Source organism: Marmota marmota, unplaced genomic scaffold (assembly GCF_001458135.2).
Source record: "Marmota marmota marmota unplaced genomic scaffold, marMar, whole genome shotgun sequence".
Classification (NCBI taxonomy): domain Eukaryota; kingdom Metazoa; phylum Chordata; class Mammalia; order Rodentia; family Sciuridae; genus Marmota; species Marmota marmota.
The window spans coordinates 24169082-24194737 of record NW_026000026.1 but is presented as its reverse complement, the minus strand read 5'-3'; the positions used below and the strand labels follow the sequence as shown (position 1 = coordinate 24194737).

Here is a 25656-nt window from a genome sequence, read left to right as displayed (position 1 = left end):
CCCTAATTGAAAATTTGGGGGGGGGGGGGTGTTGCTCAGTGGTAGAGTCTTTCTTAGCATGTGTGGGGTCCTGGGCTTAATCCTCAACACTGGAAAAATTCTTTAAAATTTTGTAATTTTTAAGAAAACATGTATTTTTAAAAGTTGTAGTTAGACACAATATCTTTATTTTGCTTTTATTATGCTGAGGATTGAACCCTGTGCCTCATGCATGCCAGGCAAGCGTGCTTACCACTGAGCCACAGCCCTACCCAAAAAGTTTGTAATTTTTAAGGGCAATCTATATATGATTGAATAATTTTGCATTGATTAATGATTTTTGGGGGGAATATTAATTTTTAAAAGATAGACACCCCCCCAAATAGCAAATAATTGAGAAGACTGAACAAATAGAGAACTTAGGCCTAAAGTTTAGTGTGAAAATAAGATAAACAATTTCTGTTTGCAAAAGTATCATAATCAAAGGAGTTTTCTTAAGTTACTTTTGATTGCAGCCATTGACTCTCCATATTGCAAGGTGTGGAGTTGCTATACTCTGTGGTGTTCCATGAGGCTAACACAACAACTTTCTGCGTGTGGTGCCTAGAGCTATCCTCCAAAAGAGCCAAACACATGGCATTGCAGTATATTTCCAGATGTCATTCTCTCTGTTTGGATGACTTAGATCTTAAGAAGGGTATTTGCTCTTGAATAGGATAAAAATTGTTACTTTGGCTTAAGGCCCACCCTGGCACCATTCCCACATTTGCTATTGATTAGAAGTGATTGCTGGTCAGTCAGGATGTAATAGTGCTAGTCTGATTATCAAGCTCAGCCTTCAGGATGAAATGCTGGAGGAAAATGAAAGATGACTTAACTAGCTGTACAGAGAATCTGAAAGAAGACCCTTTTTTCATAGCTATTGAACAGAGCTGCACAGAGATATCCTAAGTATTTCTTTGTGTTAAGAAATACCATAATGTTTATATACTGATACTGCCCTTACAAAAGGCAGTTAACAGTAGAATGAGTGTTGAAATCCTTTTGCATTGATTTTAGAAATATATAAGTCAAATTAAATGCACAGATACATGTTCAATTCAATGAGGTTTTAAAAAGTAGTCATCTAGAAGAACATGATACATATCTGTAATCCTAGTGTTCTGAAGGCTGAGGCAGGAGGATCACAACTTAGCACGGCCCTAAATAACTAAGTGAGACCTTGTCTCAAAAAATAAAAAGGTCTGATGATGTGGCTCAGTGGTTAAGTGCCCCTGGGTTCAATCCCTGGTAAATGCCCCGCTCAAAAAAATAAAAATAAATAAATAAAAAATCTGTATTTCTGTAACTTTTACTAAAAATTTAGGACTCTTAACTTTTACCAGAAAGTTCCTGCTTACCTCCCTGCGACATTATTTCAATTCTCCCCCTGTATTTGTATTTCATGTAAATGAAATCATACAGTGTGCATACTCTAGTGTTTGGCTTGTTTGTTTGTGAGTTTCATACATGTAATTGCAGGAATCAAAAGGGTTTTATTTTAATGTTGCAGTATTCTATTTTATGGATGTACCATACTTTTTCCATTCATCTGATGGTGGACTTTTGGGTTATTTCCAGACTTTTTATATTATGAGTAAGACTGCTGTAAATATACCTGAAGAAGTTTTTGTGAACATATGTTTTAATTTGTGTTGAGGTTGAATTATAAAGCCATTGGGTAGAAATATGTTTAACTTTATAGGAAACTGTGAAATAGTTACCCAAAATGTACCATTTAAAACTCTTACCACAGTGCCTTAGAGTTCTGGATGCTTTGTGTTCTTCTTAACATTTAGTCATTCATTTTTATTTTAGCTATTTTATTGAGTAAGTGATGATAACTCATTGTGCTTTTAATTTGCATTTCCTTGATGATAAATGTTTACCACCTGTGTGCATATTGCTTTATCTTTAGGTATGATATTTTGTTCAATATGAACAGTCTCTGTTCTTTCATATATCACTTAAAATTTTGATTACTTGTGGGGTTTTTTGTTGAATTTCTTTGTTCATTCTAGATCTGTGTAAGCTTTTTGTCAGGTATATGAGCTGTGAACAATTTTTCTCAATCTGTGAATCAACTCTTCATTTTCTTAATGGTGCCTTCCCTTCTTTCTTTCAGTAGTGGAGATTGAACTGAATCCAGGAACTTGCACATGATATGTAGATTCTCTACCACTGAACAACATTTCTAGCCCTTTTATTTTCGGACAGAATCTCTCACCTGAGTTGCCTAGGCTGACCTCAGCTTGTGATCCTTCTGCATTGTTGTGATTATAGGCATGCGCCACCACACCTGCTTCTACCTTGTTTTTCATTGAATTTAAAATCAAAGTTGACATTTAGTCCTAATTTTGAATCCTGATTTTTTTTTTAAGCTATTCCTATCATTAGGTAAACATGGGCGACATAACCTGTGTAACACACTAAGAAATATCTAAAATTTTGCTTTACATACAAGTAAAAAACCAGCATGGACTATGTTCTGTTCACTGGACTTGAATACAGCGGTGATCAAAACAGACATGATACCAACTCTCAAGGAGCTTGCAACCTGAGGGGAGAGGCTCACTTCTTCTGAAACAAAAAGGAACAAATGATGCATTTAGGACCTTGTGATGTGAACAGAAGTCTTCAGTATTCTTCATTAGCAGTCACTGATGAAAGCATCACAATTTGAATAAGTAGGATACAGATTACTTTATTCCCTTTGATGATGATGATGATTATTTAATGAAAATATTTCCTGAAGCCATGGTATAATGAATACTGGAATGAGTAGTTCTCTGTATCTGTATTTTTCTTTGTTACCTACTTTCTAAGAATTACTCACTTTTAAAAGAAAAAATTTCTTTGCAATGACTTGTTTTATATTTCTCATGCTATTTTTTCTTTCTTTTTTTTTTTTTTTTTGGTTGTTGTTTTGTTTTGCTTTAATCCCGGGGAACCAGAGGTGTTAGCCTATGTTTTAAAACTCACATTTGGTAGTGATACAAACAACTGTCACACTGAATAATTGTCACATCATTATAAGGGTTTCTGTTGCTCACTAATCTGTAGGTAAAAGTCTGGATTTTAGCCACACGTGATTGGTAAAAATTAGTTCTTGTGAGAGTTTATGCTGCATAGGCCATCTGTTCCCTATTTCCAAACCCGAATGAAACTTAGTCTTAGAATTAAGGAGGGGGGCTGAGTGAAGTCTGAGGAGAGAACTTTGTGTCTATATGTAGGCACTTCTGGATTTGGTTACAGAAGTATATTCTTATTCGATAGAAAGAATCTCAGTTTTCTTCTGATTTGTAAAGGTAGCCATAACCCCAAGTAGTATTTGAGATCATAAAATAAACATGATTTGATTGTACACATGAGTTTCCCTGTTTTGTGTGTTCTGTACCACTCCTTGTCTATTTGAGGTGCTCTCCTTTAACTCTGACCACCTAGCTACTTCATGAACTTGTTGAGCTCTGAAAGCACAACTTTGTATCTCAGCTTTATGTTTGTATACCAAGCACTTAGAACAGTGTTTAGTCAGGTTACCCTTTTAGTAACATAATAAAAATGAATCATGGAAACTGGGGCTGTAGCTCAGTGGCAGAGCGCTTGCCTAGCACGTGTAAGGCATTGGATTCTATTCTTAGCACCGCATAAAAGACTAAACATATAAAGGCATGCTATCCATCTATAACTATATAAAAAATAAAAAAAAGAATCATGGTGTGGGCATTGTGGCTCATGCCTCAGACTCAGGAGGCTAAGGCAGTAGGATCACAAGCTACTTAGTAAGACCCTATCTCAAAAAATAAAAAGACTGGGGATGTAGCTCAGAGAGTACCCTGGGTTCAGTCCCAGCCCCCAGCGCTCCTCTGCCCCCTTCATGGTTAACTTCTTCTATTACAAGTGAGAGTACTAGCTGGGCATGTTGGTGCACACCTGTAAAATCCCAGCAACTCAAGAGACCCAGGCAGGAGGATTGCAAGTCCAAGGTCAGCTTTAGCAATTTAGTGAGCCCCTTACCAATTTAGCAAGACCCAATCTCAAAACAAAAAACAAAACACCAGACTGAGGATGTAGCCCAGTGGTAAAGTACCTGAGTTCAATCCCCAGTACCCCACCCCACCCCCCCCCAAAAAAGTGAGAGCACTACTTTTATTAAAACCAACTTCTTATTTCTTTAACATTGTTTTCTGGCTTTTGCTTACACATGTACAGACTTTTTCCATGTTGTTTTCACAAATGTAAATTATACCTTGCTCTTTCATTATATCATGGTGTTTTCTGTGCTGCTATTATGTTTATCTGTTGTTTCTAAGGAGAATTAGGCTCAGAATGTGCATTTTTTTCCCCCACTCACCGTGGTACTGGGGATTTAATCCAGAAGTGCCCTGCCTGAGTGACAACCCCCTTGACTGTTTTAAATTAATTAATCAAATTTATTTATTTTTGTGGTACTGAGGATTGAACCCCCAGGACTTGTACCCCCAGGACTTGCACATGCTAGGCAAGTGCTCTACTACTGAGGTATATCCCCAATCTTTTACAGCCCTTTTTAAAATTTTTGAGACAGGGCCTCACTAACTTGCTCAAGCCTTGAACTTCCAATCCTTCTCCCTCAGCCTCCTGAATTGTTATGATTATAGCCATGCCCTACTGTACCCAGAATGTACTGGTTTTTTAATCGACATAAGGTACCATTATTTTATTAGATTATATTACCATCTAGCTGTCCTTTTTGGGGGAACACTGTTGTACTAATTTGAGAAACCAATCGTTTCAGTGTACATATTACTACTACAAAGTTGTTCTAGCCACATGATAATTGACCCCTTTCCAGGGCCACAGCCTAAGAGTCCCAGTACATAACCTTGTCTAGGTTTTTCTTTGTCTAGATGGGATGACTATACATGGCTTTCTGGTTTAAAGTTCTTCAATTAATTGTTTGGGGAGGTGATGTTATTTCTATGTACCCTTAAGTTGATTATAATATATGATGAAGCTTAGAGTATTTTTTCCCTTTAAGCAAACCATATATTTTTATTTAATTTTTTAAAATTTTTTTAGTTGTAGTTGGACACAATATATTTTAGGTGGTGCTGAGGATTGAACCCAGTGCCTCACACGTGCACTCTACCACTCAGCCACAACCCCAGCCCCCAAGCAAACCATATTTTTTAAACCATATTTACTAAGCCATATTTAGTAAATATTTTTAAATCATATATTTTGTAAAAGGTAACTACATATAATTAAGACTGAATTGTCAGATTTAAGTAATTATAGAGAAGATTGGTAGATATTAAGTTCTAACTTGCTTAAATTTAAATGATGGCCGGAATTTCTACTAGCAAATGTATTCTTTCTGCAGGGAGTTCTGCTGTATTATGTATTCGTTCTCACTACTTTCATTGTCCACTGGGAGGATAATTGTCTTGAAATTTGAAAGCATTTTCTGTACTCCCTCCTATATGAACCATAGCATGTATTGAATTGTATTTTTCCTTTTTTATTGTGTATTCTCACCTTTGCCATTTGGTTTAAACAACATTTTTAAGATTAGAAGATTTCACCTTAAGCCACCAGGTCTTAGTAGGGGCAGTAGAGATGATAACTATAACATTTTATATAATGGCATGCATTTCAGAACTGGATTATTAACTTTATTTCATAATAGCAAAACAGATTAGGGAGAAAGGCAGACTTAATTGCCTATTTTACAGAGATGATGAGCCACAGTTTTTGGTGTATTTGTTTGTTTAAGCATTTAGTAAATGCCAAAAAATTATATCCTTTAAACTCACAATGAGGTTAAATGGGTTAAATGAGATGTGTTTGATCAGTAAATTGTTGATTGTAGCATAGAGCAGTCAGTCTCATTGGAGGGGATGTTTGTTAGCCATTTATGTCTTTTAAGGTGGAGAAAGTCTGAGGTAGGGCTTCTGACTTCCAGCCTTTTTTTTATTCTTTTCTGGTGGGTGGCAGCGTGGGGGTGGTTACTAGGGATTGAACCAAGGGGGGCTCAACCACTGAGCCATATTCTCAGCCCNTTTTTTTTTTTTTTTTTTTTTTTTTTGTAATTTTTGCTATTTTTAGGTACTCTATCTTAGTGTTCCTTCAAGTTTACTTGAAAAAATTGCAGCTTTTTTCAGAAGTCATTGCAGATAATGCTACCTCTATATGAAAAAGACTTAACACGTTAGTAATGTTTAGCAGTCCAGAGAATGTCGAATAATTCTTCTGTAGGAAAGCATGTTGGGGTTAGGGGATGGGAGTGAACAAATGAAATAAGCAGTGTTCCAAAGATTCAAGGAAATTGGTATTTACCCATTTTCCCTACCATGTCATCAGTTCCATGTTCATGTTCTTTTTCATGCTATGACTATGTATTTATTTTTTTATAAATAATTATAATTATACTATATTGTAGTTGTTTCCCCCACCTAGCTTTGTAGTTTATATATTCCCTCAAGTGTCAGATGATCTTCATAATTATGACTTTTAATGCCTTCATAGTTCATATTAATATGCGGTTCCACCATTTAATTTATTGTTCCTCTGTGGAATAAGTTGCTTCTTTTTCAGCTGTTTTCTTAGGGAGAAATTCCCAGGAGAATGGTCATACAGTCATACAGTCAAATGGAATGAACAATTTACTGGGAAAGAAATGTTTTTGGTTTTATTTTTAATGCCACTAATTGTGTTGGAACTTCAACATACATTTCTTTCTTTCTTTCTTTTTTTTTTTTGGTATAAGCAGCATGCCTTTATTTTATTTATTTCTTTTTATGTGGTGCTGAGGATTGAACCCAGTGCCCCATTTATGCTAGGCAAGCACTCTGCCGCTGAGCTACAGCCCCAGCCAACAGACATTTATTTCTGTGCCTTTTCCCCTGGTACGTTAGTAATTGGATACTTGAACTAATGGAAGCAAATAAGCATATAGATAATCTAGAAAGTCTTCTAGCCTGAACTAGAAATACAAATTTATTTTCTTCTAAAATTCACCATCCATTTTGATGTGGTTGAATGGAGGGTCAATGGAAAAAACGTGGGGAAATTAGTATTAAACCTTGGCTATAATAAAATTAAAGTTAACTCTAGAATTAAAGCACAATTATTCTTTATGGTTTGCTGTTGAATTGTAGGTTTAGTCCTTAATTCTTCTTTGTACATATCCATCTCTAAAAAGCTAATTAATGTGTATGCTTAATTTGTAGTGTCAAAAAAACTGCCAGTATGGACTCATGTAATTCTGTCAACATAATGATCAATTATTATTGTTAACTCTGTTACAGAGAAGAAAAAACTAAAGTTAAATGATTTTGAGTCTGTTCTTAAAACAGTGGAATATACTCTTATCCCATCTTTCTCTTCAGTTTTTAGCAGAAACTGGATTCATGGAAGCCATTCATATTCTATAGCAGAAATTTGCATTGGCTATGAACTCAATATAGATAAAATATTACAATCTCTTCAAAACCAGGACTATATAAGTAATCAGAAGTACTCTGTGTGCTGGGTGTGTAATTCTGTGATAGAGCACTTGCCTAGAGTTTACAAGATCCTGGGTTCGATCCCTAGCAATGGGAAAAGAAAAAGGACTTTGTGATTAGAACTTAAAGAGCCAAGAGGACTCATAAGAGAAAATAGGAATTAGGGCATAAAAATTCTGAATTATTCTACTTTGGAAGTTACAAACTTGATTGATAGCATGCACCTGTAGTTCCAGCTACTCTGGAGGCTGAGGCAGGAGGATTGCTTGAGCCCAAGAGTTTGAGACCAGTTTGGGCAACATAATGAGCCTGACCTAAAAATAAACTTCTCAATTAAAACCTCACTATCTAAATATAATAAATAGTCTCTGCCTTGTTCATTGAAGTCAGCTTTAATTTCATTTCCTTAGTGGACCTGTATAGAAAACATCTTAGATATTTCTAAGACAAAAGTTGAATTGTTTTACATGCCTTTCACTTTAATTTGTTATGTCTGGTCTGTTTTGGTATTTAAAGCCATTAATCTTAGGGATTTCTATCCTAAGGCAAATCAGAGTCAGATGCTCACATCTGGACCACTTGTTCTAAACATGGTTTCATTCAGATAATTTAAATTGCTTTAGAAATTTTTGATAGTAAGGAAGTCAAGAATGTAAAATGAATCATTCAGCTGACCCACTGAAAGAGGATGATGAAAACTTCCAACAATGTGGAAATACAGACTGAAAGTACAATTAGTTTTTTGTTGTTGTTGTTGTTTATTTAATATTCTTAGTTGTAGATGGACATGACACCCCTATTTTGTTTATTTAGTTTTATGTAGTCCTGGGGATTGAACCCAGGGTCTCACGCATGCTAGGTAAGTGCTCCACCACTGAGCCACAACCCCAACCCCCTACAATTAGTTTTTGTGTAAAAGAAACTTCATGAGTGACATTATAAGAAGCTATATGTATGTATTCAATGTTTGAAAACTATGCACCTATGAAATCATCACCACTATCAAAGCTGAAAACATGGCTGTCACCTCCCAGTTTCTGTCCTCTTCATTAATTTTTAGTGTGTGGTATGTTGACATTTTAAAGTATTCATTGGTAATCTTGTTTGAGCTTTGCTTAAGTGTTCAAATGATGAACTTATAGATGAAAATATGAATGATTTGAAGAGTGTCCTGTAATTAAATAGAAACTTAAATGCACATGAACAAAAAATATATTTTTAAATAAAGTGCCATTACCATTCACCTCATATATCTTTTCTCTCTCTTTCTTTCTTTTTTTGGGGAGGTGGTATGCTGGGGATTGAAGTTAGGAGTACTGTTTAACCACTGAGTAACAACCCCAGCCCTTTTATTTTTTATTTTGAGACAAGGTCTCCCTAAGTTGCCTTTGGCCTGCCAAAAGTTGCTGAGGCTGACCTCAAATTCCTGATCCCACTGCCTCATTAGTTTCCCAAGTCTCTGGGATTATAGGTGTTCACCACCCCATCCTTCTCCTCAAGTTTCTTTCTTGCTCCTTCATTTCTCACTTGTTGGAAAGACTAACACTACTATAATCTTTTTCTTTATTCCTTGGTTTATTATTAATTACAACATACTTGGGAGTAATACAGTCTAACCATGGAAGGTTGGTCGCACAAAGCAAGGATGATTCAACATTAAGGAGTTGAAAGGAAAAAGAAACCACAACCATTTCCATAGAAAGCAGCCAGTTACTGAGGAGATAGCTCCTGTTGTGTTTATTTGTTGTAGAGACACTTAATATGATACTGTTTCCCTGGATTCATTATAGTGAAACACTTCCTTTTTTTTATTCTTTTCTGGTGGGTGGCAGCGTGGGGGTGGTTACTAGGGATTGAACCAAGGGGGGCTCAACCACTGAGCCATATTCTCAGCCCTTTTAATTTTTTATTTAGAGACGGGATCTCACTCAGTTGCTTAGGGCTTCTAAGTTTCTGAGGCTGGCTTTAAACTCACCATTCTCCTGCTTCAACCTCCCAAGTCATTTAGATTACACGTGTGTACCACTGCACCACCCACACCTGATGTTCATATTCATTTTTGACATTCCTTAAAGATTTAGGCCTCCCAAAATGATCTGTTACATGAATTCTTTTAATTTGTTTGTTGCACTGCTGGGAATTGAACCCAGAGCCTCTACACCTATGCAAGCACACTACCACTGAGCTATATCCAAGCCAATTTGATTTTGAGCTCTAGAAAGGAAGAATAAACCCTTAATTCCTCTGCCTGAAGAGGGTAAGATCCTAGTAGTTCATATTTCTCAGGAAACAATAAATAAAGATGAATTTCTTTCTTTGTGGCATGGAATCTGCACTAGCTTGTATTTTTTTTTTTTTCCATTTGATTGCCAACAACGCTGGTAGCTGGACAGTATTGAATGCATGTAATAATAGGGAAACACTTGGGCCACAACCCCAGCCCAAGGAAACAGACTTTTAGGGAGGAACTATTCTCATTATCAAAGAACTAGAAAAGTAGCATAGTCTCAATTTGAATACAGAGCCTGTATTTTTTTCTTTTAGCACACCAGAACTGAAATATAATGCAAGCAACAAAAAAGAGACCACATATGTAATTTAAAATATCCTGATACCCATTTTCTTATTTTGTAAATAAGGCTAAGGTTTTTTTTTCCTTCTCAGCTCCAATTACAGTATAATATGCTTTGTATTGTGGGATATAAAACTAACCTCTCACCTATGGAATGTTAAAACAGTCCAAGCCTCCCACAATTCAACATCCTACTTTTTTCTGTTGTACCCCCCCAAAAAAACAAAAACCAAACAATTTCACTTCTAAAAGAACCATCATTTACATTTAAAGGGAATGATTTAGGGGATTCTCTTCTTGTAAAAATGTTTCTGGAGCTACTAAAAACTTGAATTTACAAAATAGTTCATTCCTCTGGATTATACAAGAAGGGAGACAGGTAAGGGAGACATGGTGTATGATTTATCAAACTTGGCTTCTTTCTCCTGATTCACCAGAGGCTGAATTCGCCTGCAGGTAGAATGTAGTTTCTTGGTTAGCCACTTCAGCCTGTTTTCCCTTTGCTCCCCTTTTCTCTTTTGTTTGAAATTATTTTTGGCAATTATTTAATTTAATATCTATTTAAGTGCATAATCATTATAAAATTATTGATGTTTTACATTTTTTCTAATTATTAAGTCTTTGAAATGTATAGCACATCTCAGTCTAGACTGGCCTCATTTTAAATGCTCCATAATCCCATGTAGCTATTGATTATCATATTGGGGAATATAGACCCATATTATAAAAACCTGTGCAGAAATCTATACTTACAAAATGTGAAATCTGTGGTAAGTTACATAATGTTACTGTTATAGTTTGGATATGAGGTTTCCCCTGACAGCTCCTGTGTTAATGCAGGAGGTGGAATTGATTAAATTATAAGAGCTGTGATGCGACATATGGATTGATCCAATTTGATGGATTAATAGTTTGTATAGATTACTAGGTAGTAGTTGTGGGCAAGGTGGGGCTTGGCTGGAGGAAGTGGGTCACTGGGGGCTTTCCTGCGAGAGAGAGAGATCTTGTCTCTGGCTTCTCCCAATCTCTCTCAGCTTTCTGGCTATCTTAAGGTGAGCGACTCTCTTCTGCCATGCCCTTCTGCTATGATGTTCCGCCTTTACTTCAGGCCCAGTCATGGAGTTGGCCAATCATGGACTGAACCTCTAAAACCATGAGCGTTTTTTGCCCTCCCCTCCCCTGGTGGTGATGGTGATAGCGGTGGCACCCAGGGGCATTCAGCCACTGAGCCACATCCCCAGCCCTATTTTGTATTTTATTTAGAAACAGGGTCTCACTGAGTGCCTTAGCATCTTGCTTTTGCTGAGGCTGGCTTTGAACTCGTGATCCTCCTGTCTCAGGTGTGCACCACTATGCCTGGCTTGAAACCATGAGCTTAAAATAAACTTTTCTCCAGGTTGTTTTGGTCAGGTATTTTGGTCACAGCAAACGGAAACCTATAAATAAATAGGTTAAATAAAAGCTATAAATAAATCTTTGCCTTACATGGCAAATTTACCAGAGTTTTCTATAAATAATCCAAAATTCAGTACATATTTATTTGTTGACATGTTTCAGGGGCAGGTCTGCTCTTTAAAAAAAAAAAAATTTGCCATGTTATTGTCCTGCCCCAAAAGAGCTTCCAAAAAGTGGTTAAAATAAAGAATCAAACACTAGTTTATTTTTAAGTATTTCTTATCTCAGAAGGTGTGTAAACTCTTAACCAGATTGATTAAAACACATAAAGCTTCATTTTGCCCAGACTCCACTAAAGCTATATGCATGTAGCAGCAATATGAGGTTTGGTGGATTTATACAACCACCTGTCTTTTTTGATTAGGCATGATAGATTGTTTTCACCAATTGGTAACCATTGCCAAAAACCACTTCCCAGTTAATTGGCAATGGCATATGCTATCTTTGTAGTAAGGCAAAGCCCTGAGTGCCAAAAGTTCCTTAACAGAAGCTGTCAGGCAAGCAGGGATGTTGTCCAGGGGCTTCCCATCATGGGAGAGAGCTGGATCTTTGATCTCTGCTACTCTTGAGTCTTCAGTTCTCTTTGTGGTTCTCCACCCCAGAGCAAAAGCTAAATGGGCTGACTGGCCAGGGGCTTGAGGGAACTTAAGAAAATCAGTTTGTTTAATATTAAGGAGGGCTGGGGACATAGCTCCGTTTAGAATGCAAGAAACAACTGCCCTAGGAATGGATCAGGGGTGCTTATGAAGAAGTAGAAATGACAAGGTTATGCTAGGCCCAGGGACACGAAAGAAGAAAAATTGAAAGTCCAGTCGAGTTTTAATGCAGTGCCACTTTAGACCACTGTAATTTGGTGTGGGTGCCTTAGTTGCTTAGGGTACGTCAGGGAAATGTGCAAAGCTTTTTGTTATTCCAGTGCTATGGACCACAGGCACTTTCAGGTAACAAGTGCAGTGAAGAAAATATTGTGGGTTAATCTGGTAGAAGGAGTGGAGGAGAACTTGAGTTGGGGAAGATCCCTCTGGAGCAAATGACGTTTGAGGTGACATCAGAATGGCGAGAGGTCAGACATGAACAGCGGGACCCAGGAGCAATTCTAAACATAAGAAATAGTCTGAGCTGACACTGAAGTGGAGTTCTCTTGGTGTATTTGATAGAGAAAATGACAGCATGGCTCATGTTGTAATAAGAGACAGGACAGGTAGAATAGTTGATTTTGAAAAACTTGGAATAAGTTAGCATTTTTCAAACTCCTTGGTTTCAGGATCCCTTTACCCTTGTAAAAATTATTAAGGCCCCCAAGTTAATGTTTATGGAACACACACACACACACACACACACACACACACACTTTGAAAATTAAAAAAAAAAAATTAAGCTAGTCATGGTGGTGCACACCTATAATCCCAGCAGCTCAGGAGACTGAGGCAGGAAGATTGCAAGTTTGAGTCCAGCCTCAGCAATTTAGCAAGGCCCTGAAATTACTAGAGACCCTGTCTAAAAAATAAAAATGGGCTGGTTCAGTGGTTCAGCGCCCCTGGGTTCCATCCCCAGTACGAAAAAAAAAAAAAGCGAATCACCCCTTAAGATATGAAAATTGTTTTGATTTATCCTCCTCTCCACACACCCCCCAAAAAAGGAGTCTCCAACAGGAAAAAACAACTTTTTCTCCGCGCCCCCCCCCCCAAGATTAGAAAGAGTTTATTCCCTGATAGTCTCAGATTCTCTGAGTTCTCTGACTTTGCTGCACAGTGTTAAAGAGGTATAGCCTCCATAAGAGGGCAAGATGCTCATCAAATGTAATTTAAGTAATGTCTGTTCATGTGAGAAATATTAACTTGGTGGAGACTTGAAGCAGATGGTGTGCAGTTGGAGTAGATAACTATATTATTCCAAGTAATATTGTTGGAGCTGGGAAGCAGCAATCCCCGTTTCACTTTTCCCTATTTACATTATCAGGGCAGCTGTGTTGCTGCTGCTTTTAACTTGCATTAAGATTATCAAGGAGGGGTTGATGTTGGCAGGCTGATTACAATGTATCTTTAAATATTAAAATAATTAGCATTGGAAGAGACCCTTGAGTTACTCTCAGCATATAGTAGCATGGTGATTGTTGATGCATTGGGTAGCTATTAAAACCTTATATTTGGGTCTGATAGAGCAGTTTCTTATCTGCTACTTTAGTTGCCTTTTTCAGGCCCTACCCTATCTCCATTTTACAAATGAGGAAGCCAGTGCTCTGGAGTGAATTGTCCAGGGTTCCACAGTAGCTGATAAATTAACAGAATGAGGGTTGAGTCACAGCTTCCAGTTTCACTGCCCAGTGTCATTCTACAGTAGCCTGCCTATGACTCTTCAAGAACATAAATCTCTAGCTGGTGTAGAATTTTGTGCATTTGCCAAACTGCATTTTTCATCTTGGCTGCAAACAAGCTTTTCATATTTCTGTTATTCTGCTTCAGATAAGAGATGAACTTACTTGAGGAGGGGAAGTTTTATATTAATTCTTATCTGGCCTAATGTAGTATATATAGCCATTGTTCCTCATTCAGTTAAGTTCTAGAGTGAGAGTTGTGTACAGTGTTTTACATGTTTATATTTATATACCCTTTGTTACAAATAAAATATCCATTTTTTTTTTTTCTTTTCTCTCTTGTACCAAGGATTGAACCCAAGGGAACTATACCTCTAAGCTATATCCCCTTCCCTTTTTAAATATTTCATTTAGAGACAGAGACAGTATCTCACTGAGTTATTTAGGCTGAAGCTGGCTTTGAACTCAGGATCCTCTAGCTTCAGCTTCCCAAGCTGCCGGGATTATAGGCATGTAATCTGTTACTTTAGTAGGCATGTAATCTGTTACTTTAGTTGCCCTTTTCAGGCCCTACCCTATCTCCATTTTACAAATGAGGAAGCCAGGCTGCTCTATTCAGTCACCTTTTTTAGATTCTTGACTTTTCATGACGATCAGTTCTTGAACCTCTATTTTATTCTCACTTTCTTGTAGATATTTGGTCTTGAGCTGATTTTTTTTTTTTTTTAAGTACTGGGGATAGAACCCAGATACTTGGCACATGCCATGCAAGCTACATCCCCAGCCCTTTTTATTTTGAGACAGGGTCTTTTTAAGTTACTGAGGCTGGCCTCAAACATGCTCTCCTCCTGTTCTCCCTGAGTATGTGGGATTACAGGCATGTACCACCATGCTGGGCCTGCTCCCTGGTGCATTAAATAGGATTTATAAATAGGAATTGTATATTTACATACCATTAATTGACAACATCTCATTACAAGTTCTTTCTTTCTACCTCATGCCTCAGCTCCAGACTTCTTTCTATACCTGGCTGCGTGTCCTACATTTCTGATGGAATATCTACTAGGCATCTCACCAGTTAATCCCATTCTTTAGCTGCTCCTCAGCCTATCTTCTTTCCCATTTCAACTCCTCCTTCCTGTTGCTCAGGATAAAACCTCAGGATTGTACCTTGACCTGTCTCATGTAATCCTTTTTTTAAAAAAAAAAATTCTTTATCTTCTGCAATAGGAAACCTATTGTTACACATCCCACCCCACCCCCAAATTTTTATTTTGGAATAGAATCTTTCTAAGTTTCCCAGGCTGGCCTCAAACTTGCAATCCTCCTGCCTCATTCTCCTGAGTCTCTGAGATTATAAGTTTGTGCCCACATATCCAGGGAGAATGCAATTAATTTTTAAAAGCATAGATCTTCCTCTAACAACCTTGGTGAACCTATATCGTTTTTGTTTTTGTACCAGGCATTGAACCCAGGGTTACTCAACCACTGAGCCACATCCTCAGCCCTTTTGCTTTTTGTTTTGAGACAAGGTCTTGCTAAATTGCTGAGGCTGGTCTCGAACTTGCAATCCTCTTCCCTTGGCCTCCTTAGCAGCTGGGATTACAGGCAAATGCCACCACTCCTAGCTCCTATGTCTTAATCTTGATAACTGGGTTGTAAATTTCTCTTTGCCTTCTATGTAGAAAGTCATCTGGCTTATTCAAAAAGATTTTCTTTCTTCTTTTCCAGTCCTTACACCCTGTATTCTTTTTGCTGTCATGCCACTATGGCCTGACTCCTAAATAAATGGTGAATAAAAGTGTTTATATTGGACACCTGTTTCTTTTGAGTTGAAAGAAATGCTTGTAGTATTTTCCCAATAAGTATGACATTTATGTGGGTTATTGGAAAAAAACCTTTATTAAGGAATTGAAATATTTCTGCTTTTGTTGATGTTATGAATAGGAACTGTGTTTTCCCAAATGCCTTTTCTTTAATTACTGAGATAATCTTAAATTTTTCTTCTTTTTAATCTGTTTATATGGGGAGTTTTTATCTGTTTATATTGTTCATTCATTCCCTTCCTCCCTCCTTTTTTTTTTTTCCCCCCCTGTGTAGGGAGTACTCAGGGATTGAATCCAGAGACATTTAACTACTGAGCCACATCCCCAGCCCTTATTAAAAATATTTTATTTAGGGATGGGGATATAGCTTGCCTCACATGCACAAGGCCCTGGGTTCAATCCCCAGCACCCCTGCCACCCCGCCGCCACCCCCCCCCCNTTTTTTTGTACCAGGGAGTGAATTCATGGGCATTTGACCACTGAGCCACATCCCCAGCCCTTTTATTTTTTTTTTTAATATTTATTTTTTAGTTTTCAGCAGACACAACAGCTTTGTTTGTATGTGGTGCTGAGGATCTAACCTGGGCCGCATGCATGCCAGGTGAGCACGATACCGCTTGAGCCACATCCCCTGCCCTGGCTTTGAACTCTCAATCCTCCTGCCTCAGCCTCCTGAGCCACTGGGATTACAGGCGTGCACACCACAGCAGCTGGATGGCTTTGTTTTTTTCTAATATTAAAGTATCCTTGTATTCTCGAATAAACTTGAGTATGATTTTTGTAAAGAATGCACTGTTGGATTTGGTTTACTATTTTTTCTCAGTTTCATTGTTGTCTTCTCTCATGCCCCTTTATGTTTAATTTCTTTCTGTCAGTCCCTGGAAGCCACTGGGTGCTTTCAAAGCCGGCTTTGTCTAAAGTTTCATATAAATGAAATAGTGTGGTATGTGGCTCTTTGGCATCTTTCATCTTTCACTTACCTTAATACTTTAGACATTTATCTATCCATGTATGTGTGTCAGGAGTTAGTTCCTGTGTGTTATAATTTTGTTATTCTTTAACTAATGTTGAGCATTTTATTATGTGTTTATTAGCCATTCAATATCTTTTGGGGGTGTCTGTCTCCCCCTCCTCGCCTCCCTCTCTCTCTGTCTCTGTCTCTTAGGGATGGAACCCAGGGCCTCATGCATGCTAGACAGGCTCTCTACCATTGAGCTATATCCTCAGGTGCCCTGCCCCGCTTAAATTACTGTGAGACATTCTCAACTTTAAGTTGATAAGGCTAGCCTCGAACTTGAGATCCTTCTGTCTTAGCCTCCTAAGTGTGTTTTACCTTACCCAGCTCTCCCAATATTTCTTAGCAGACTGATTAGGTTTTAAAGATTCAGATATAATGGCTTCCTTGGCCATCCTGTTTGGAATGATCATTATTTCTGGCATACTTCTGAAAAATCTACATTTTACTCTTTTTTTTTTTTTTTTCTCAGTGATGATACGCAGGAATACTTGACCATATATATCTTCTTTCCAAAATTTAGTTTAGATAACTATCTCAAAAGCCAAGTAAAATGATTAATTCTAACGAATTTTTAATCTAATTAAAGTAAAACATGTATGAGTGTGCTGCATACCAGCCTCTGTTATATTCATTATGATACCCTCAGAACCAGCCTTTGTTGTGTAATCCCCAAAGACAAATGGGAAAACAAACCAACTATCGTTATAAAATATCCTTTACACATCAAACTCAGCTTCTTTTTTCTAAATGTGGTGCCATCCTTTAGATCTTGGAATTTCTTATGTTTCCAGTTTGGGTTGTAGTCTTTTCCCTCATATTATAGCATTATTTTTGATCTCATATTTACATCTCTGTTCTTTATTGTTTCTTTGCCAGCCTCATAAGAAGTTTAAAAAACTTCCAAGGAAATATATTTTATAATTATTTGTAAATATCCCTGTTTGTGGGCAATTTTTCATGGAGGATTCTTCTCAAATAGTACTTGTCTAGGGTATTTACCAATAATATATTCAATAGTACTTTCTTTTGTGGACCTATAGAATAATTCTTTATAGTTTCGTGATTGTTTGTTTTTATGGTTTAGAGATTGAACCCAGGAGCACTCTACCACTAAACTACGTCCCTTTTCAAAAGTTTTTATTTTGAAGGTAGAACTCATGAAAATCAAAGAGAGATCAATAGAAGAAAGGGACCAAAGGGAGGAAGGGAGGAGGGAGTGCTAGGGAGTGATATAGGCCAAATTCTATTTTTATACATTGTGTGCATGCACATATGTAGTAACATATCCCATTATCATGTATAACTATAATGCACCAATAAAAAAATATGGAGGGCGGTATTTTGAGACAGGTCTTGCTAAATTGTTCAGGCTTGCCTCAAATTTGCAACCCTCCTGTTTTTAGCCTCTTAAGTAATTGGGATCACAAGCATGTGCCATTGTGCTTGGGATTGGAAAGAATTTTCTGGTTTTTGAACTTTAAAATTTTTGAAATTCAAAAGTGCTCAAGATATGTGTGGTTGGTTCTTTAAGGGATTCAGCCAAAATATATATAAACAGTGATTTCATAAAAATTCAAGAAGAAGTCACTTTCACAATGATGACATAAGGGCATGCCATAGCTATCTGTCTTCCTATAGGAAGTTCCTCTGCTCCTACTGTGACCCCAAGCAGAGTTAAAATGCGTACTTTGAAACATACCCTTTACCTATCATCTGAGCAACTGATCACTTTGATCAGGTTATACAAAACATGAGGTGCATTCATGCAACCCAGACTCTAACAAAAATATGTATATTGTATTTGGTGCTTTTATGACTTTAAATTCTTGGATCATTCTATATAGTATGTCTGAGGTTATATATAGATAAATTATTAGTCAGAAAAATTCTGAGTAGTTGGAACTACAGGTATGCAGCACTATGCCTGGCTGCCAAGTTGTTTGTTTGTGGTGCTGGGGATCAAACCCAGGACTTAATGCATACTAGGCAAACGCTCTACCATTGAGCTACATTCCTAATCCTAGTTTGTTCTTATTATCCCTCACTTTTACGTATGTTGAAAAATGAGATCCAGAAAGGTAAAATGATTTGCTAAAATCCATGTAACAGAAAAGTTTTCACACCAAACGTATATCCTTACCTGTGATTTTCCTGCTGTAGTGTTGCTTGAAACATGAGGAATGACACTGAGGTTGCAGGTTTATGGGTAATGAAGTTAGTAAGAGAGGCGTAGGACGTGTAAACAGTATTTTCAAGGCTGAGCTTTGTTCACTGTCTAAACTTTCAGTTGGTAAGAGTATCATGTCAGTGCAGTTGGTCTATTCCACCTTTTTTATCCTGCCAAATGCTGAATGTTAAAACACATCTCACTGTTACGCCCTCCTCGGGCCTTTGGCGCCCTCGCTGTAAAGGCAGGTGGTCTGAAGAAAGACTCCCTCCAGGTTGTTGCACACGGTACATACACATAACAGTGCGAGACAACTGTCAGTTCCTTCCTTCCCTTCTCCACCCCCTACAGAAAGCTGGGCCCCAGATGGAAGAGCTGGAAATGTGTCAAGTGTTCTTTGAAGGGCATTGAGAAAACACTGTCAGGGAGAAAAAGGCAAGCGCAACAGCTCATTAGTCCACTAATCAGACAGGATGTCCATCAATTTCACAGGGAAAATGTCCTGAGCAGAGGGATGACAAGGGCTTTCAGAATACTATACATTTAAAAAAAAATTTTTTTTTAGTTGTAGTTGGACACAATAGCTTTATTTTATTTATTGTTATGTGGTGCTGAGGATCGAACCCAGGGCCTCACACGCTAGGCTAGCGCTCTACCGCTGAGCCACAACCCCAGCCCCAATACTACACCTTTTTGACAGGGATTTGTAACTTGGGAGCTTGGCTCCTTTGACTTTCTTTATTCATTATATCCTTTCCCAAAATGCGGTCACTACAAACTGAAGCATTAAAGGTAATAATTGGGCCTATAATCACAGTGAATCAGGAGGCTGAGGCAGGAGATTGCAAGTTTGAGGCCAGGTGGGACAACTTAGCAAAATCCTATATTGAAATAAAAATAAGTTACTGAAGCTGGGCACATGGGCACACGCCTGTATCCCTAGCAGCACGGGAGGCTGAGGCAGAACAAAACAAACAACAAAAGCAAGGCGCTAAGCAACTTAGCAAGACCCTGTCTGTAAATAAAATATAAAATAGGGATAGGGTGTGGCTCAGTGGTCTCCAGTTCCGGGTACTAAAAATAAATAAACAAGTTACGGAGAGCCTTGCTTAGTTGTTGTTTGTTGGGGTTTTTTTTTTTTTTGAGAGAGTTTTTATATATATATATATTTATTTTTTAGTTTTCGGTGGACACAACATCTTTGTTTGTATGTGGTGCTGAGGATCGAACCTGGGCCGCACACATGCCAGGCGAGCGCGCTACCGCTTGAGCCACATCCCCAGCCCCTTGGTTAGTTGTTAAGGCTGGTCTCAAAGTTGCCATTCTCCTGCCTCAACCTTCTGAGTAACTGAAATTGTAGGAATGAGTCACTATGTCTGGCACCTGAAAACTCTTTTCAATGTCAGTAAGTTTATCTAATTTCTCTTTCTGGAGTTTCTTTGTTGTTCATTGTTATCAAACAGCTGCTTGTTGTCAGTTACCTACAGGGATGAAATTGTTCATCTTAGTTTAGAATCAGTTGTACTTTTAATTTTTTTTGTATAGCTTATATCATAAGTGACATTGACTCCACCTTCTTTTCCTTTATTAGTATAGTTGACTATATAAAAATTTAGTATTTCATCACCAGCAGAAATTTATATACAACTGATATTGATTCTGTTTCCATGTCATGCAGTTGAGGCCTTTTAGCTGTTTATAGTTTAGCTGTTTCCACTTTACTTAATTGATTTGTTTATAAGGAGTAGTCTAGAAAGAATACAATTGAGGTACCCAAGTTTGGAATCTGGTTTCTCCCTTTCTCAGACACTCTGTAAACTGTTAACTTTCAGTTCCTATCACCTCTTGTCCTTGTTCCCTTGTTTTAGTTTGTAATGTTGACAAAACAAAGTACCACAAACTGGTTGCCTTAAGATGTTAGAAATTTATTCTCTTACACTTTAGGAGCGAGAAGTCCAAAATCAAAATCAAGGTGTGTGTGTATGTGTGTAGGGAGGGAGGGAGAGAGAAAGACCGAGATCTCATGCGCGCGCAGGGCTGATTCTTCCTTGAGTCCTTAGAGGGAGATATCAGTTCCGTGCCTGGCTCCCAATTTCTGGTGTTTGCCAATATTCTCTGCAGTCCTTAGTTTGTAGATGAATCCTTGAGTCTGTGCCTTTATTGCCACACGATCTTCTATGTGATGATTTTCATATATACTTCCCTCTGTTTGTGTGTCTTCTATCTACCTACCTATGTACCTGTCTGTCCATTTATCCATTTATCTGTTGTGGCACTGAGGATCAAACTAGGAACTTACCCATGCCAGGCATGTGCTCTACTACAAAGTGGCACCCACAGACCTGTCTTTTCTTTTTTAAAGACACCTTCATATTGGATTCATAGCCCACGTAATTACTCAAGATGATCTCTGCAGTCCCTTACCCTAATTACATCTTCAAAGACACTTCTCCCCAATAGGTAGCATTCACACATCAAGATGTTAGGAAATGGGGGCTAGGGTTGTGGCTCAGTGGCAGAGCTCTTGCCTAGAGTGTGTGAGGCACAGGTTTGATCCTTAGCACCATAGATAGATAGATAGATAATAAAGGGCACATCAACAACTAAAAAATATTTTTTTTTAAATGATTTTAGGAATAGACATAATCTTTTTTGGAAGCAAACATTTCACCCATGTACTAAACCTCTACTTTTCAGTCTTCTAGGAAAACAAGTTGGAATTTCAAATTAATTTGCTGTTTTAATGCCTTATAGGAACTCTGACCTCCATTTATTTTATTCTCTCCAGTTGGTTCTGAGAAAAGGGTGCCAGCAATGCCTGGATCGCCTGTGGAAGTGAAGATACAGTCAAGATCCTCACCTCCCATCATGCCACCCCTCCCACCAATAAATCCTGGAGGACCAAGGCCAGTGTCCTTTACTCCTACAGCATGTGAGAACTCTTAATTACTTGGGTTTGTGGTTCAGAGTGACATTTGTACCTAAGTGACTAAGTAAGTGACTTTCATTACACATATACTATTCAATATTTTCAAAGTACTAGTAAGCCAGATATAGTGGTGCACTCGTATAATCCTAGCAGCTTGGGAGACTGAGGCAAGAGGATTGCCAGTTCAGAGCCAGCCTCAGCAACCTAGTGAGGCCCTAGGCAACTCAGCAAGACCCTGTCTCAAAATAAAACATTAAAAAAAAAAAGGCTGGGGATACTGCTCAGTGGTTAAGTGATCCTGGGTTTAATTCCTTGTATCAAAAAAAAAAAAAAAAAGGCAAAATGCTATTAAAATATGGTAACAAATAGATATGGTTGTTTCCAACTTTCATAAGTTTCTTATTCTCTCTGAGAATTATAATAATCTTAGGTTTAAAAAAAAAAAAATGGAGGGCTCGGGATGTGGCTCAAGTGGTAGTGCACTTGCCTGGCATTCGTGAGGCACTGGGTTCGATCCTCAGCACTACATAAAAATGAAGATATTGTGTCCATCTAAAAGTAAAAAAAAAAAAAAGTAGAGCATATTGTTTTCATACTCTTTAGTTGTTAAGTAAATATTTTATTTCTTTTACTCAAAAAATGAATTTAAATTATATTGATTTATAAGATTCAAAATAAATTTTATAAAATTATTGAACTACTTCTAAAACTGTTCCAGGACTATCATTGTTAAATCCCTTTATGAAAGAAAATGTTATGGTCTTAGTTTTGTAGGGCTGCTAAAACAAAATATCATATCATTGGTTGACTTATTTATTTCTAAGTTCAGCAGATTAGAAGTCAAAGGTCAAGGTGTTGGCAGGTGTGGTCTGTCCGGAAGCCTTTCTCCTTGGGCTTATGGATGCTCACCTTCTTGCTGGTCCTTACATGGCCTTTCCACTATTCATAGGCATAGCTGCTATCTCTTCTTCTGTGTATAAGAACACTAATTTGATCTAATTTAACCATTGTGTATTCCTTCAAGTCCTTGTCTCCAAATACATTTACATTCTGAGGTTTGAAGGGTTTGGACTTCAGCATGTGAATTTTCAAGCAGACACAATTCAGTCCATAACATTTACATGAGCCTATAAATATATAACAAAGGATTCAACTTCACTAGGAAGGAAAATTATAAACTAGTATAATACATTTGCACAACTACTATGTTCAAAGTATAAAAGAATGTCAAGTTTTGCTGTGAATTTATGAGCAATCTGAACACTTGTGAATTGCTAGTTGAAGTATAATTGGGTACAGTCACTTGTGCAAATTGTTTGGCAGTATGTTCCAAAGCTGAATTTCCACACATTTTATATGTCAGCAATTTCACTCATATATATATATTTAAACAAGCCTCAGTTTAAAATCTAGGCTTAGATACATACATATATGTCTTGATTTAATTCTACTTTTCATGCAAATGCTGCCATCCCTAGTTTATGTTGACCCTCTTGTACGTATTTTGTCTCATAAACCAGAACACACTTGCTCTTTGTGGAGTGCCGAAAACATGTCAGAGCATTGTGGTAGATGCTGGGTATATTGTTTTATTTAAATGGATTGTACAACTTATATATTATACTTGCTCAAATTTGTGTTTTTATGTTTATCATTTTAAAACACAAGAGAGGGCTGGGAATGTAGTGCAGTGATAGACCACATGCCTAGCATTTTTGAGGCCCTGGTATGATTCCTAATATAGCAATTGTGGAGGAAAAAAAGGCAAGAGAGGGGCTAAGTTGTGGCTCAGCCATAGAGCACTCACCTAGTGCACGTGAGGCCCTGGGTTCGATCCTCAGCACCACATAAAAATAAATAAATAAAGGTATTGACAGCTACAACTAAAAAATAAATATTTTTTAAAAAGAAAAAAATAAAAGGCAAGAGAGTGTAAGATGTATAGCCCTAGTAGAAGGTTTAATTATTTTCCCAAAACATTTGAAATCAGATAACTAATAATTGTAGCATTCAGTTGAACCAGAGTAAAATAAAAGAAGTTTAATAACCTTTTTCTTAATTCTGTTTTGTATCTCAAAAGTAAACAGCCTTAGTCATAGGTAGACTTGAAATGAAACAGATTTAATTCGTGCTTAGCTGAGTGCCAGTGTGCACACCTGTAGTGCCAGCAGCCCAGGAGGCTGAGGCAAGAGGCTGCAAATTCAAAGCCAGCCTCAGCAACTTAGCAAGACTCTGTCTTAAAATTAAAAATGAAAAGGGCTAGGGATGTGGTTCAGTGATTCAGCACCCCTGGATTCAATCCCTGGTACCAACAAAACAGCATCGACAACAACAACAAAAAACCCTGCTTATTGTTCAAATTTTAACACACACACACACACACAATAGGTATATGTAAATCTAGTCCTGATGTATACATGTACTGAAATATCCCGTAGTAATAAATAAATAAAATGTTAGTCTTTTTTACCTCCACATTTGGCTGCATGGAGGCGGATATATTTTATTTTGGAAAATGTAAGCATAAGGTTTTATTAAGAAGACTGTAAAAAAGCCTATCTGCATGTCATGGTGGCTAAAAACACAGTAATATCTTATTACATTGTTTCAAGAGGGCAGCTCTATGCGGAGAATTGACCTTTCTGTGAAAACGGAGAAATGACAGACCATTATAACTAATTTTTTGTGTTGTTGAGGTTGAATGTTTAGCTTTCCTTTCCAGTGGCTTTAGTAATCTCTTATAAGAAAATAGGAGAGAATTCACCCATTTTTCCTCTGCTTTAGCTAGTCTTTTATGCAGTGTAGCATTTAGCACTATTTTCTTGAAAACTTACCTTGGTTAACTAATGAATAAAAATTAAAAGTACACATGGTATATACGGTTTACAAAAGCTTAAGAGAATGCACTAATGTGTAAGGTATTTCTCATCAAGATGTGGTGGTGCACACATGTGATCACAGCATTTAGGCATCTGAGAAGTATCAAAAACCAGCTTCAATAACTTAGGGAGACCATGTGTTTTAAAAAAAAAAAAAAGAAAAAGCTGGAGTTGACTCAATGGTTCAGCACCCCTGGGTTCAATCCCTGGTAGAGAGAGAGAGAGAGAGAGAAAATGTGTAATCTATTGGCAATGCAAATATAGAAAAAAATAAGTAGATGTGCATGGTGTATGACTGCAACCCCGGCTGCTCAGGAAGCTGAGGCAGGAGGATTATAAGTTTGAGATGAGCCTGAGCAACTTAGTGAAAGCTTGTCTCAAAAGATCAAAAGGCGCTGGGAATATAGGTCAGTGCTAAAGTATGCCTGGGTTCAATCCTCAGTACCACCAAAAATGAAAGAAGGAAAGAAGTATAGTTTAGAAAGTAAAATAGTGGAAGTATGTACACAGGCAACAAAGAATATTTGTTAAATCTGCCAACATTTAAACTTAAAGTGGAGCAGCAATGTGTTTTTCAAAGAAAGCTTCTTAATACAGGTGATACCTAAACTATAGAGGTCAAATTTGAATATGGATTGGTCCAGGAAGAGAAAACAGAAATGGTCAGGTGACTTTGACTAACTTAGAGGAAAGAAAAGTGAAGTAGGAAAATGGTTGTAATTGATGAGTTTTTGTGGACATAATACAGGTAAATATCAGTTTTCTAAGCTAGGTAAAGATTAAATGCTTAGGCTTTTTTTTTTTTTTTTTTAGNCGCTGATGCCTGGCTCTGCACTTCTATTTTAACACATTATTCTGTTACCATTATTTACCTGACAGTCACATTATTTACCTTCATGTCACATTTCTCAGAGTATAATTCAGAATCCTTTCTGGTGGTCCAAAAGGTCAGAATTATTTTCATAGCCATATTAAGTTATTTATTTGC

General features: G+C 37.4%; 1 protein-coding gene across 5 annotated transcripts in view; it reads left to right on the top strand.

Annotated features, from left to right (window-relative positions):
- The window catches only part of Cbfa2t2 (CBFA2/RUNX1 partner transcriptional co-repressor 2), a 147397-nt gene that overhangs the window by 77230 nt on the left and 44511 nt on the right, over positions 1-25656 (top strand). For all 5 annotated transcript variants that reach the window (XM_048811106.1, XM_048811105.1, XM_048811104.1 and 2 more), the window contains exon 2: positions 21649-21792. In XM_048811106.1, coding sequence (XP_048667063.1) covers positions 21649-21792 — 144 coding nt within the window. The remainder of the gene's footprint in view (positions 1-21648; positions 21793-25656) is intronic.